Here is a 16367-nt window from a genome sequence, read left to right on the forward strand (position 1 = left end):
TGTTCCTTTCCTTTCTATTTTGCTTACATTTGCCAACATTTAATATAATTTCTGAGTTAATCTTCAAACTTCTCCTTTTTATCTTAAATTCTGCGATCAGTGTTGTTATTGTTAAATAAAACTATTAAAAGACATTTTCAGTAATCGAAATTTAGCTGGAATAAGATGTGACCCTGGACTAAAAAAGTTTCATGGGTAAATTTGAAGCAATGGCCAACAATACATTGCATGTGTCAAAATTATAGATTTTTCTAATATTTCCATAAAGATCATGTTCCATGAAGATATTTTGTGAAATTCCTTCCGTAAATATATAAAACTTAATTTTTGAGTAGTAATATGCACAGCTGAGAATTTAATTTGGACAACTTTTAAAGGTGATTTTCTCAATATTTCAATCTTTATTTTTATTTATTTATTTATTTATTTATTTTTTTTTGCACCCACAGATTCCGGATTTTCAAATAGTTGTATCTCTATCAAATATTGTCCTATCCTAACAACACCACACATCAATGGAAAGCTTATTTATCCAGCTTTCAAATGATGAATAAATCTCATTTTCCAAAAATTTACTGGCTTTGTTGCATATAAATATTGGATGAAATACTTGAAAGAAAATTTGAAATGTTGCCTTGCAATTGACCTAAATGTTTAAAATGAAGTACTAAAATTACTCAAACTAAAACTGAAATTAAAATTAGTGAAAGCTAAATAGAAATAATAATAAGATTTAAATGACAAGCACATACAATTGCTGAAACAAATGAAAACTAAAAATAAAAGCTAATCCAAATGACAATACGATAAATAATATTAAGTATATAAATTAAATTAAAATAACACTGGCTGTGATGCATTAAACAGTTTGATACATTTTGAATTTAGAAAAATAATAAAGAATTTTAATATTGCATATTGATTATTGGACAACATTATCATTTTTATCGGTTTTTGTTGGTTTTGATTGCTTTTAGTGTCTTCATTTGTGTAAATCGCTTTGGATGAAAGCGTCTGCTAAATGACTAAATGCAATATTGTTGAATCCCTAGTGATACTGCCAGGTTAACCTGCATGTTATCTCTTATTGGGTTTTTAAATGGTTCAAACTTGATACAGTGTTTACATGCTGACTCATAAATTTGTGTTGCTGCATATTTTACTAAATCATAGTCACTGAGCAGAGCTGAAGGCCATGAAGTGTGTGACCCACATCTACAGGAATGATCTGTTTGTTAAACAGTCTATCTGCTTGAATCTGCCTCAATGTTTGATGTTGCCTTTAATCCACAAGGAATGTTTTAGGGCGGCGCTGAGAAAGCAGATTTAACATCTGATTTGTGGGTTTGATGAAGGGACTGAAGGGTGTAGGCCGCACGGATAGGGACTGTATCTGTCCTGACCTAATTTCCTATCTGATCTCTGGCAATGGAGGAATAAAGAGGTGAAGTCTCGAGGGAGCGATGTGTGGTAAAGATTGCTCTGATGTAAACAGACAGTAGTTATCACACTGTCCCAGACAAAACGCTAGGTGACCATATGGTTCCCTTGAGAGCAGGAAGGGAGGTCTATCCCTGTTTGGGCTTGAGGAAAAAGAGGAGGGGTGTTAATGACCAATATCCCGGTCATAAAAGGGGGTGGTTCTTTTTTTTTTCTTTTTTGGGATGAATGAACAAACATAAGTACTGAGCCAGGCTTTGTTGAAGGATCACATGGAGGAGTGAGAGGGGGCAGAGGGACTAGCATGGGCTAGGAACTTACATGGGAATTTAGGATCAGTCTGAGATTCATTAGACATTTTAATTATTTACAAAGGATTAAGTTTATGGAGTTAATGATTTGTGAATTTGCAGGAGGTCAGATCAGTGTGTTTTGATGAAATAGGCTGTTCGTCCAGGTTGGTTAATGAGAAATACGACATGTACTGAACGATCAGGATCCCAACAAGAGAGCAGAAAGGCATCCGCCATCCTGGATTCTAACATGTTGCTCAAGAAGGTCCGATTTCAGGTTAGTTTCATTTTATTTTTGAAACCAAGCCCCAAACCCTGACAGTAATGTCAATAACATGTGGGGTTTTGTATGATGTGATGTGTGAATTGTGGAATTCATGGTTAATTCATGGTTTCTGTTTTCTATATTTGGGTTCCTGAATTTGTCTCATCTTAGTCTGGAACATATTAATTTATATATCTGGAATATAGTTGAAATGTTTACTTTTTTTGCATTATCAGAACAGGCAAATAATCCCCGCACCCCCCAGATCATATAATTATGAGATAAGCTGAACATGCAACAAAAACAATTGTCATAAAAAGTCAAAACTAACACAATTCAACATAAATTGATATTCTGTAATAATTATCAGCCAAAAGTAAAAATTAAGATATACAAAATAATTATTATGAAATGAATATCAGAAATTATGACAACAAGTAAATTATGATATAGTGATAATATGGTACTTAATGTTATGTTTTTTTAAAGTCTCATACTTGTGGCTTAATATATCATTATCTATCTATCTATCTATCTATCTATCTATCTATCTATCTATCTATCTATCTATCTATCTGTCTATCTATCTGTCTATCTATCTATCTATCTATCTATCTATCTATCTATCTATCTATCTATCTATCTATCTATCTATCTATCTATCTATCTATCTGCATGCTGGACATACCATGAAAGCCATACACTGGTTTAGGTTTAGGGTCTTCGGGTGCTGACTAAATAATCGTCTTCTTACCGAGGCCATGACAGGGACATTTTCCCGCAGTAAAAGTGAGAGCGAGAGTTCAATCCTTCCACACCTGTCCCTGACCCTTCAGCTGCCCTGCTTCCCCCGCTGTGGTGACAAGCCTTTGAGCTGGACATTTAACATGTGAGACACACAGCAGGAAATGAGACGCATTCTGAGTGAGCATGAGGAATTTCATTGGGGAGAAACAGAACAAACAGCAATCTTAGTGACCTAAGAGTTAAGTGCTTCTACCACAGGTTTATTTCACACTTACGTATTATATTAGGAAAGGAGAAAAGTGAATAGTTGGCAAGGTCTCAACTTTATTTTTTCTTTATGCTTTCTAGATTCTTTAAGGAAACAGTGAGATTTGAGATGAGGGTTACTAACCTACATGTAGTTCATCTGGAGGTATTCGGTGTTTAATGACGTGTTGATCAGTCACTAGAGGGCACTGTTGCCACGTCATTCAGTATTGTATGAGCACACGGAATGTAACGGTTTTCATTATGAAAAGGTGTATTCTGAATTGTTGTTCAGTCATATAGGGACAGTTATATCATATTATTTATTTTCGTCTTGTCTAATTAAAAGCAAACTGCAGTCTCGGGAGAAAGTTTCCCAAACTGAGTCACACAGATGTTTATTATTGTAGGTAGGTCTACTCCATACTCACTTAGATACTTTTCTGAGTTCCAGTTGATTTTTCTTGCTGTTCGTGTCAAACGTAATAAGTAACCTTATGATGTGAATATATTTGACCTTAGTATTTTCCTTGGTCTACAAAAACAATGAGTTAATCTTAGATACATTTTGTAGGCTATAACCTACTGTGGCTACTGAACTGTTACCATATTAATCTCCTCAGGCAAACAAAGGCATCTTCACCCAGTGTTTTTATACCCTTACTTTTGTGCTTGTTAAAAGACTTTTACTTTAAGAAAAAAAAAAGAATACTTTACTTTTGTTAAGAGGCTCTATCAATCCTCCTCACAGCTTCTTTCACAGATGTGTAATTTAATGTGCAAACTTTCTTGACCAGTAAACATTCTTCTCCAGGGACCCGCCCTTATGAAGTTTACCTTGGTTTTATCATAGTAGAAGTGTAGCAACCTGTTTTACTACAACAAATATCATAGTTAAACTATTGTTAAGCCATAGTTGATTTGTGTTAACCTTGGTTTATCAATTGGTAATTACCTTACCTATATATACACTCACCTAATGGATTATTAGGAACACCTGTTCTATTTCTCATTAATGCAATTATCTAATCAACCAATCACATGGCAGTTGCTTCAATGCATTTAGGGGTTTGGTCCTGGTCAAGACAATCTCCTGAACTCCAAACTGAATGTCAGAATGGGAAAGAAAGGTGATTTAAACATGGCATGGTTGTTGGTGTCAGACGGGCCGGTCTGAGTATTTCACAATCTGCTCAGTTACCGGGATTTTCACGCACAACTATTTCTAGGGTTTACAAAGAATGGAGGGAAAAGGGAAAAACATCCAGTATGCGGCCGACTGATTCAAGTTGATAGAAGAGCAGCTTTGACTGAAATAACCACTCGTTACAACCGAGGTATGCAGCAAAGCATTTGTGAAGCCACAACACGCACAACCTTGAGGCGGATGGGCTACAACAGCAGAAGACCCCACCGGGTACCACTCATCTCCACTACAAATAGCAAAAAGAGGCTACAATTTGCACAAGCTCACCAAAATTGGACAGTTGAAGACTGGAAAAATGTTGCCTGGTCTGATGAGTCTTGATTTCTTTTGAGACATTCAGATGGTAGAGTCAGAATTTGGCGTAAACTGAATGAGAACATGGATCCATCATGCCTTGTTACCACTGTGAAGGCTGCTGGTGGTGGTGTAATGGTGTGGGGGATGTTTTCTTGGCACACTTTAGGACCCTTAGTGCCAATTGGGCATCGTTTAAATGCCATGGCCTACCTGAGCATTGTTTCTGACGATGTCCATTCCTTTATGACCACCGTGTACCCATCCTCTGATGGCTACTTCCAGCAGGAAAATGCACCATGTCACAAAGCTCGAATCATTTCAAACTGGTTTCTTGAACATGACAATGAGTTCACTGTACTAAAATGGCCCCCACAGTCACCAGATCTCAACGGGAGCTTCGTGCCCTGGATGCGCATCCCACAAATCTCCATCAACCGCAAGATGCTTTCCTATAAATATGGGCCAACATTTCTAAAGAATGCTTTCAGCACCTTGTTTAATCAATGCCACATATAATTAAGGCAGTTCTGAAGGCGAAAGGGTGTCAAACACAGTGTTAGTATGGTGTTCCTAATAATCCTTTAGGTGAGTGTATATATATCTGTAGTAAAACCATGGTTAATTTCCATAAGGTCAGGACCTATCATTTCTTCACTCGTGGAGAAGCCATTTCTGCCACATAAAAAAATAAATTAATAATAATAATGAATAATAATTAATAATAATTATGACATAACATTTGAAATGATCAAAATTATGATATACTAAGTCATAAGTATGAGATATTAAAAAAAGCATAATTATGAAGGGTATATTAAGACTTTTTGTCTCAGTTTCTACATTATGTCATAATTGACCTTTTATGTCATCATTTCTTTTGGTATCTCATAATCATGACCTTTGACATAATTTTGACTTTTTTTTTCTCATAATTATGAAATGTAATAGTTGTGACAACTGTTTTAAAGGATCTCATAATGGCAAGTTGTTATTTCAAAGTCAGGCTAAATATTATAGATCGATTGATAGATAGATATACAATTGTTGTTGTGGGAGAAATTAGCGGGATGCAGATCAGATGGAATTTAAATGAGTAATTTTGGAGCTCTCTTTACAAGTTCTGAGTAAATTCACATGAGATCTCAAAACCCATAAATTATAATTTCCATAATCTTCATCTAAAGTAACAAATTAACAAGTGAGATGAAAAGCAACGCTCTTCTAAAGCATTCCTTAATCATGAAACATCAAGCTCTTTTTGGCTGGCTTAGAGCCAGCAGACCTCTCCGAATCACTCGACGTGCCCCTCCTGTTAGCGAGGAGATGAATTATGGTGAGAATCAAAACAGAGAAGGGAAAAGAGTTGAGCTCAGTCACAACTGCAAACCGGTGAGAAACACAGCAGCCAGTGGTTCGGATGATGACTTGTGTTTCTCATTGGAGAGAAGCACCTGATTCTAGAAGAGCAGCTTTTCTTTGGTGTGGTGCCAGTAAGAGTCAGGACTGACTCAGGACTATACAAACAGTGACAAAACCCGGACTGACCTCAAGTCTCCAGTGCTCTGGCTCCTTTCCAAGAAACCCTCAAAGAGAGGAACAGTACTGTGTGATGCCAGTGGTGTTTGTGCACCTTCAGAAAAGTGTGTTTCAGTCTTTCCTGAAATGGACTTATTTCTGCAGCAGGGGTCTCTGCAAGGTTAGTGAACAAGCGAGGAGTTCTTTGACTGGAAGAAAGAGTGCCTTGTTGTGTCAGGCTAGGAGTGGTTGACAGGACAGGAAGGCAGAACGAGTGAGCGGGGGAGAGAGACAGTCACAGAGAGAGACGACTTTTGTCCCGTGCTGGACAGGAGAATCTGCTTTGTGTCTGTGATGGTTGGGTTCAGAAGTGCGCCAGGAAGAAACTCGCAACATCTCGCTACCGTCCTCAAGACTCTATCCATCTTCATAATGTCTTCTGAATGAGGAGCCATGTGTTCGCTTACAGACGGTTTTGTTTCATAGGCTGCCAGAAAGTTTGCACAGGTAAGGTCTCCTGTATGGCTTGTAGAAAACGTCACTTTTTAGACTGTTTCTTGAAGTTTACTTGTTAGATGATAGCTATACAATTACATTGCAGGTTGGAGTATTTTCATTATTTAATACTTTTTTGAATTTCAATTCTTGCCTGTTATTGTTTTTGCTACAGAAACAACTTTTTCCAATTTTCAACTACTATAGCAGAGAAGTTTAAAATGTTAAGTTACACACACACATTTTGGACCATTGCGCGCACGCGTGTGTGTGTTTTTGCATTATGGCTTGTTTGTGGTAATTATGCAAATTCTCCTCAAACTGTTATGCATCCTGATGAATATGTTATCGAAATTCTAATTATATCATATCATTATATTATTGTTATTATTAATAATGTGGGAAATATAAATGTTTTTGACCATTTTATTTATTTATTTATTTGTATTATGACATTTTTGTGGCAATTATGCCGATTCTCCTTAAATTCATTGTTCTGTATCCTGATGTTTTACTTGTCAACTTTTGTCATTTCCATTATTCTTAAAGGAGAATTTGATGAAATTCTCATTCATGCATTATATTACCTTTACATGTATTATACTGAATTAAATATAACATATACTGCCTTGATATGTTAATATTCTTATGTACTTTAAATTATGTACTGGTATTGTATAATTATAAGTACATTTGGATTACAGTAGGCCTACTGAGGAAAAAAAAAGAGAACATTTTGTTTGTCCTGATATTACATTTTCAGTGGAAACTGGTATAATTATCCTGAAAGTAATGTCATAATGCTTAAAAATCTTAAAAATATTCTTCGTTTTATTTATACAATATTTAATTATTCATTTTGAAGTGAAATGACCTGGAAATGTTCTTGGCAGGATTTGTGATATTCTGATCCAAAAATCCGGTCCAGTGAAATCAGCTGTGATCCAAACATAGACTGGTATTTTTAGAAAGCATTGCTGTTTCTAAAAAAATATATCACACAGTCAGTTTCTGCGGAATGATGTTTTGCTCAGCAGATATGGTACGAGGTTCTCAAAGTTTCTCACTGCCAAATGCAGACATCAGGAATGAGCTTCGTCCTTGTTTTTATCAGGGCTGAAGACACAACATTAGACAACATTGTGAGAATCTCAGACTACAGCCACTGGCCTCAGGGACACGAAAGAAATAGCGAAAAAAACAAGGAGGTGACAAGGCCTGTTCCACACCTTTCGTTTACTTAGCAGAGGACAGATAGAGAGAGACCAGAGGCACTACACTGCCACGTTAGTAGCTTTCTCTCCTCCTGATCTCCCACCCTAAACAGAACAGTCTATTGAGTGAGTACAGAGAAACCGGCAGAGGGGGAATGTGGGGCCTTTCCATGATCACTTTGGAGAACTTCGAAGGGTCAGTGGTGAGTGAAAAATGCTCCACTGGTTTTGATAATCAAGCCTCTGTTGTCCAGGTCATCTGTGTTTCCAAAAAAAAAACAAAAAAAAAAACGAGAATGGGCTGAAACAACAAAGGCCCTGCCAATGAGCATGGGTTTCATTGGGAGCTTTCAGAACGTGGTGATTGCTGGAATTGATTTGTTTGGAACTGGAATACAGACGCATTCATTAGCAGTGTTGGCTAAGGCAAGCATAACAATAGCTGTTTCTCATTCTTACTGTTAGCGCTTTGCTTGTACTTTAAAGGATAGTTCACCCAAAAATGAATATTCTGTCATCATATACTCACCCTCATTTTGAGTTCTTCTGTTGAACATGAAAGAAGGCATTTGGAGAATGTTTGTAGCCAAACAGTTGACCGTAGCTATTGACTTACATTGTAATTTCTTCCCATACTATGGAAGTCAATGGCTACCAGCAACCGTTTGGTTACAAACATTCTTGCAAACACTACATAGCTCTGTTCTAAAAGGTCTTGGAACATTCTAGCACCCGCATACAATCTCAAGATCTTGTGGATCTCCCAAGCAACTATTTGGCAACAACTTCCTGGAATCATGGAAGTAAATTTCAAATGTTTCTCTTCCAAGAACATAACAAGGATGTGTGTGTGTGTGGCCTCGCGGGAACATCTGCACTTCACAAGACCGGCTTTCCAAGCTGATCTTTCCCACCTCCTGCTCTGGCTGTTCCTCTCTCTGTTTGAGATATCCTCCAGACACTTAAACACATTTTTCTGAGCATCATTATTCACCACTATACTCCAGCACTAAGTAGCCCTGTGCTGAATTTCATTTGGGATTTGAAAGAGGAAATGGAAATGGATTTGTTATCGGACTGGCATAATGTCAGGTCAGATTCTCAGTAAAAATGGCTCCAGCTGTTGTCATAAGGTGGAAAAGCAGAGTATTTTGGGTAAGAGATGATGTCAACCTTTTTTTTTCACACCATCTACCTCATGCTTTTACAACATAATAGCAAAAGTAGCAAATAACTTTTAGGTTGAATGCACTTAAAGACTGAATCAGCATTTAACAGATTTAAAAATACCAAATAATAATAGATCTGTGACCTTTCCATAATTGGGACAGAGGCCTACTATTGTTTTGAGATACTGTTTTGCACCCACTATAGAAAGTAGGTAGCCTATATTTGAATGCATGATATGTGTTTTAAAAATGGCTTAAAATACCAAACATGTTTGATATCCTTCGACTTGACAGCTTCATAGTCTGAAGCAAAAATATGAGGCTGTGCCCATGATTCACTACATAACTACATTCTGTAAAATCTATCAAACTCCACTGCCCAAAATCTGAAGAGTAGCATTGATTTGTCCAGACTGTAAATTTGAACCCGAAATCTGAGCACAAGTTGTGTAGTGTATTCCAACCTTTAATGAAACACAGTCAGACAGTCTGAGACAAAAGAACGGTCGGAGGAAGGAGGTTGTTGACGATATTTCCATTAGACCAAGAGATTTCCAAAGCTGTTTCCTTTGCTTCACATCCACCTCCTCCCAATTTCTAACTCCCTACCCTTCTTCAGTTGCTTTCTGGGAATACTCACCATCGATCGGGTTTTGAAGACATCAAGGTTCTACTTCTTGCACAGCTTATCTGATATCTGGAGGAGTGTGGAGAGTCAGGAACCAGAGTCAGGAGGAGAGGGGTGATTCTGGGACGCTTGCTTTGGCAGCCACCCATTGTATCACAACTGCTTTTAATAGCACAGCGAAAGGAGGTGTTGACGTTGTTCTCCTTCTGCCTTGAGGCTTTGAGACCCTGCGTGCGAGCCACTTTCTGCCACTCTCCAGCTGAGGTGAAATTCTTGGCTTTGAGCTGCTCACATTTTTGGATGGCGATTAAAGAGATGATATGAAGAGTTTGCCAAGGCATTGAGGGTCACATACTGGCATTGAGGGCATTACCAATGCCTGGTGCACCTCAGTGAGGCCTGCCCTCATGTTGCAGTCATGTAAATCTCTTTCTCATCCAAGATTTTTAAGCACAGAACTAAGCTTTTGAACTGGATTCGGTGGCATCAAGCTTTGGACCAAGCACCAGAGATGTGGAAGAGCTGCTATGGCTTTGGAGCTTCTGTTTAGAGGATACAAGCATGTGCAATGATCCCGTGAGGTGATCAAAATCAACATCTGTGCAAAGGTAAAGCAATTCTTTAAGTATGAAAATACAGAAGTGAGTCTTAAACTCTGAACCTATACACCTTAACACGTTTTCTGCATGCTTTTTGGTCTGCGTGGGTACTTGTGTCTATGAATTTGGAGTTTGGGTCCTTCTCAGTCTTCGCCACTCCTCTGCAGGGATTAAACACGGTGAAAAGAGCTCTTTGTGCCCGCTGCGCTGGAATGCCTGTTGAGCCCAGTGTCTTTATAGGGAACAAACAGCCAAAGTCAACGGAACATTTGAGCAAGTGCCTGTTGGAATACTGTGTTCACTTGAGCCCCTGCCCTGTGCAGCCCCCTCAACGTGAAGCACCAGAGAAAGACTGACTCACTCTCAATAGTAGCCTTCAAGCCAGGAAATTCTTAGTCTGATGATGCATTATTTGCGCCTGAAAGTCAGCGTGCGCACAAAAACACTCTTCAACATATGGAAGCCTAAAATAATTATGCATTCACGTCTCAGAATTGCTGTGTTATATCCTAATGCGACTTTATAGAGTAATGTGGCTTTCAATTTTGCATTTGTGACTTTATTACTTACAATTGAGATTTTATTTCTTATTATTTTGACTTTATATTCACAGTTTTGACTTCATATTGCAACTATTTCTCTTAATTTTGACTTCTTATTTCATAATTACGGCATTTCCAGTACAAATCAAAATGTGACTTTAGCTTTCATCCCTGCAATTTTGACTTTATTCACTTTAAAAAATAATAATAATACATATTTTACTTTATACATCACAACTGGGACTTTATCTCACAATTTAGATTTTATGTCATAGAATTGCAGTGTTTTATCTCATAATGTAATTATATAAATCCCATATGGATAAAGTTGCTTTAATCTTGCAATTATGACTTTTTTGCTCACAACAAAGTCTTTATTTCTAATAATTTTGAGTTTGCATCTCACAATTGTGACATATATCTCACACTGTGACTTTTTCGCAATGTGACTTTAAATCTTGCAAGAGTTTCATAGCTTTGACTGTTATGGCTTTATATTAAGTAGGCCTATTTGCGTCTTTATCTTTATCTGATTTCTTTTTTTGCCTTTGTGAGCAGAAATGGAGAGGGATATGTCATGCTCTGACCGCCTTGCCCACAGGAAACTCTCTGTCCGATAGGAAGCCTACATATAGACTCAGCGATCAGCAGCGGACTCCTCTCCTGCCATCCTGTTTGTCTGTCATGTTTCCTCTTTACTGTTTAAGGGACCTCTCCCTAGTGCCCACTTACATTGTTGATGACTAAATTATCATTGACGTTGTTATGATTAGAGGCACTTCTATATATTTAGATGATTATACCTTTAAAAAGGCATGTATTGTGTCAGTATTAACCCTGCTGCGAATCCAGTGTTTTGGAACATGATAGCTGCAGCTTAGACCAACTTAAGTGGTCAAGATGTGTTTTTGGACTGTGGTCAATGGTCAACTTGTTAACAGCTAGCTAATGACCATCTTAGACCTACTAGAAATAGGCTTTTCTCCAAACTAATTTCTCTAGTGTAGGACTATATAACCCCACCTCCTCTGGCTGGTTGGCAACAATACATTCTTTCTTGCTCTTGGATTCTTATCTCAGGGTTATATATTTCACTGACGTTGATATGAGCATGCACACAAGGGCCTTTGATGGTGTCTGGTGACCTTTGCCCATGTGTCTTCACTGTGCAGGTGGTCCGCTGGGTTATTAGCTTGTAGCCAAGCCTCTGGTATTCTCAAAACAATGTGTGATGGAGAACTAGCATACCAGAGATTTAGAACAGCACTTAAATGCATCCCACAGTCCTAAGTATGTGTATTACTAAGCAAGATTATTCTAAAAACAAAGTTCTGATTAGAATTTTATGAGAGAGGTCTGTAGACAAAATTTGGTCTATAAATAGTTCATCAAGTTTGCTTATTTTTATTCACCTGCAATGTTTAGACCTCTTTTACATAATTGTTGAGTCTTAATTACACTTGCTGGTAGAATTTCTACCCACTCATTGCTATTTTAAGTCACGTTCGGGAGCCCAGTTCGTTTTCACATTCCTCTGCTTCGCAGCATTTTTGTGGCCAGGTCTGAAAATGGAAGAGGCATTTTAGTCAGCCACATCCATCACTGTGTTTGTCCATGGCCATAATCATACACTCACAGAAATGGCAGGATTTCTTATCTGCCCCTCAATTTCCTGTCTGGTGCGCTGCAGCACATATGCGGCCTGATCTTCAACATGTGTGTTGTTTTCTTCAATAACATCCTCTGAAGTTTGGGGATCTTTGGATATGAAGAGGCCTTAGGCAATATTGTTAAATATGCTGTGGAAATGAGTTTTTGACATTTGCTTGTTGTTAATATAATATAATATAATATAATATAATATAATATAATATAATATAATATAATATAATATAATTTTAAGATTTGTGAATTATTATTTATATATTATTATTATTATTCTTTTTCTTTTTCTTATTATTAATATTTATATTACCATATTTTATTATGTTGCAGTCAGGAATATTTTCTCCATCTCTCCATGCCCCTGTATCAAAAGAGATTAATTTTTGAGAAGTACAGTATTAGAGCAGAGCTTTACCACCAGGTGGAGATCTCGGAGCAGGGAGCTTGCAGATGACACCATACTATTGAAAAAGCTCATCATCTCCCCCTTTCTCTCTCTCTCTCTCTCTCTGTCCCTGTACTTTCAAGCCTAGCTCAAATTCCACTCATGAATAATCCACTGTGCCTCAAGGCAGGAACTAGAAAGCTGTTATTACCTTTCAACAGCCAGGACTCGCTGCAAGCGTCTTCACCACATTTCCTCACTCTCTTATAAACCAATTACAAAGTTCTTCTCCTTCAGCATACAGAATATTATCTGGAAGGGAAATCCTTTAAACGAACCTCAGCAATATGTATGAGAGAGTGGATCACATGTGGTGGAACATCTACGTTATAGAAACCACCACCATGTCTTTCCATTCAGAGATGTGTCTACCATTAATCCATGGCCTGGTTCCAGCCCACAGGGCTGTCATTTTGAAGAGCTGAATGTTGTGTCATCCGCCTTTCAGAATGATCCAACATCTCTTCTAAACTTGACATTTAAGTGTTATGAAAGCAAGCATCAGGGCCTAAAAAAGTTTGAAAGAACACTTCTACTGAGAAAAAAAAAGAAAGAAAAAAAAAAAAAGGTGTTACCATACTTATTAAAACAATTTTACTCTGAAATTTTACTTGGAAAAAACTTTTTTCCCTAACTTTTTAAAAATAGTATATTTTTATTATGGTATATATTTTATTTTATCAGCATTTTATGGCTTAAATCTGATAAAGATGTGTAAGAATAATAATAACTGAGACATAAACTGTAATATAATATAATATAATATAATATAATATAATATAATATAATATAATATAATATAATATAATATAATTACTTAATTCCAGAAATATTTTCTAAATAAAGCAAGTTCTAATGCATTTTTTTTTTTTTTTTTGGAAGTAAATTAATTTCAAGGTTGTTTTAAAATGTTAACTGGGCAACATAACCAATCAACTGAAGAAAAAAAAAGAATCATATTGACATTTTTACCAATTGTTATAATATAATATAATTAAATATAATATAATAACACTTTAGTATAGGGTCCAATTCACACTAATAAGTAGTTGCTATAATCCTACCCAATACCCTAAACTTAACAACTACCTTATAAACTATAAATAAGCAGTAAATAAGGAGTTAATTGAGGCAAAAGTCATAGTTAATGGTTAGTTAATAGTGAGAATTGGACCCTAAAATAAAGTGTGACCAAATATAATATAACTACTCAAGGTAACAAGGTTTTTTCAAGGATGTTTTAATCATTTACTGGAAAAAAACAGACATACACATCATTTAGGAAAATAATCTCTAGAGGCCTGGCTCTGAACCCATGATTTGTTTCTTCATTTAGTTGCAGATGAGCTACAGTCTGGAATCAGTTCACAGCTAACCAGACTGCATGCCTTCACTTGACCGCATCTCTTCATCTTTTTCCATTGCACTCTTCAGGCAGGGTGCAGCATCCACAGAGAGCGTCTCTCCCATCCGTGCACGCTGAAGAGAGACAATAACAGCCTTTATGCTGCACGCTGGAAAAATGTGCTGTCCCTCACATTGTTGCGTCTGATAATGTGTGAGCGTGTGCAATTTGGAACAGAATCAAATTCCAGATAAAGCCACTAGTAGGGAAATAGGACTCATTGCCTCTTCGATCGTGCAAATCGGCTTTGATGAGTTTAGAGGCATGTGGCAATAACAGAGTTTTGGAGAGTGATCAAACCCAATCTCAATCTGTCGGATCTTCTGTCTGTCTGCCTCTCATAGTCAGTCTTTGTATATTTCCCAGATGACCTACATATACTTCCATTATTACCCTCTTGTGTTTGCTTCAACTTGTTAAACTTCCTCTCTTCACTGTAATTCGTTGTCTTTCTTTGCTCTTTTATGAAGCTCCATCCTTTTATTGACCAGAGCACTAACATCTGTTATCAGGGCTGTAGACGACAGGCAGGAATGTGGGGTTTAGTTCAAAGCAGCAAGTACAGACAGGTCCGTGCTGTTTTGAATAGGAACATGTATCCTCTAAATGAAGATGTAGAGGGAGAGAGGCAGAAGATAGCCTAGTAAGACATCAGGGACTTTGATATAGTAGTATAAACTAGATTTAATGCTTAGAAATGGAGACGTTGTGCTTTTTGGACAACTGGAATAAGGTAAATGTGTATGTGTTTCCTATTTCACATTTTAAATAGAAAGCCAGTTGTTGTTTATCTCCTTATTTCTTCTTTTTTTCTTGATGCATGCTCTCTTTATGCTACTGGTTGTTACATTTTTAAAACCTCTACAGAATTTAATGTGCTGGCAATTTAGGCTACTTTGTAGATCAAGTTTCTGAATGATGCACGGGACAGTTTGTTCAGGTGAAGTGGTTTCAAGTATTAAAAACGTCGGTTTGTGTGACATTTCAATTCTTCAGCCTTCTTCTCCAATCTCAATAGATCAGTAATAGATCAGTGGTCACATCCATTGTAGACAGCATTACAAAACAAATTTGGTTCCCCAAAGAACATTTCAGTTTCAGTAACTACTAAATATCAGTAAGCAGCAAATAGGAGTTTATTGAGGCAAAGTTGGACCTTTAAATAAAGTGTGACCATGTGCATGACACAATCCTGTATGTGACTAGCTAACAGGTTAATGTACGAACTTAGCCATCGGAGTCATTGTCTACATTGTGATGTGGTGGAACTCCAAGACGGCACGTTGAGCAAGAGCACAGGAATGTCAGGGCAGGAAGGTCTGTCTGTGTGTGTCAGAGGAAAAGGCAGCTCACGACCGGTGAGAGTCGGTGTAAGTTGGGCCGACAGGGTAAATCAGTGTTATCTGTTTCCAAATGCCATTTGTGTGAGCGCAGACTCTATTCATCGGGGCAGTGAGTCAGCTGAGGATGCAGACGGGGAATGCCGGAGGCTGCATTTCTCCCACTCGCACTATTGTATGTACTGAAGACACTTGACCGGCTTAGTTGTCGTCTACAATAGAAGAGACACCAGTTAAAGAGAATATACTCACTTATGTAAGCATGTACAGAATCCCTAAAAATGGCCAGTTCAGCCACAAAATGAAAAACTGTTTTCGTTTACTCACCTCAAGTCGGTCCAAACCTGTTTGAACATTTCTCATTTAACACAAATAAAGTAATAGTGCGAAAGGTTTGAGCTGTTGTATAAAAAAGAACCTATTTAAGAAAACTGAGTAAAAGACATTGGTGGATGTTATAAACGTTCTTCATTTGATAAGATTTATTATGTTGTTTCAGCACTGTTTTCTTTTCTCTGGCAGGATTCTCATGTCCCTGAGCGAGTAAGTGAAAACACGCTGGCCATGGATAGTTTGAACCAAAATCTTACCAGTAGACATCAGTCTCATCAAGTGCTCCAGGTAAGATCAAACTTTAATTACCACACGTGACAACATTTTATGTATATAGCGTTGTTTGTTTGGGTGTTTATTAGGAAAATAATAAATAATGCTTTTATTAAGAAAGGGGGCATTACATTGATCAGAATCAGAATGAGCTTTTAGTTGCCAAGTGTGTGAAAACACACAGGAAATTTGCTGTGGTTTTTCAGGAACTGTTGGTAGATACATACATATACAGTACACATATATGGC

General features: G+C 37.3%; 1 protein-coding gene across 11 annotated transcripts in view; it reads left to right on the forward strand.

The window, feature by feature from the left end:
* The first annotated feature begins 1748 nt into the window (after positions 1-1748).
* phldb1b (pleckstrin homology-like domain, family B, member 1b) overlaps positions 1749-16367 on the forward strand; it is a 68831-nt gene continuing 54212 nt past the window's right edge. For 3 of the 11 annotated variants that reach the window (XM_052576082.1, XM_052576086.1, XM_052576088.1), the window contains exons 1-2: positions 1749-2010; positions 16035-16133. In XM_052576082.1, the coding sequence (XP_052432042.1) occupies positions 1906-2010; positions 16035-16133 (204 nt within the window). In that variant the 5' untranslated portion in view covers positions 1749-1905. Of the gene's footprint in view, positions 2011-5616; positions 6518-16034; positions 16134-16367 lie in introns of those variants that run through there. The other 8 variants (XM_052576083.1, XM_052576084.1, XM_052576093.1 and 5 more) reach the window with 5 other exon arrangements.

This window comes from Carassius gibelio, chromosome B15 (assembly GCF_023724105.1).
Source record: "Carassius gibelio isolate Cgi1373 ecotype wild population from Czech Republic chromosome B15, carGib1.2-hapl.c, whole genome shotgun sequence".
Classification (NCBI taxonomy): Eukaryota; Metazoa; Chordata; class Actinopteri; order Cypriniformes; family Cyprinidae; genus Carassius; species Carassius gibelio.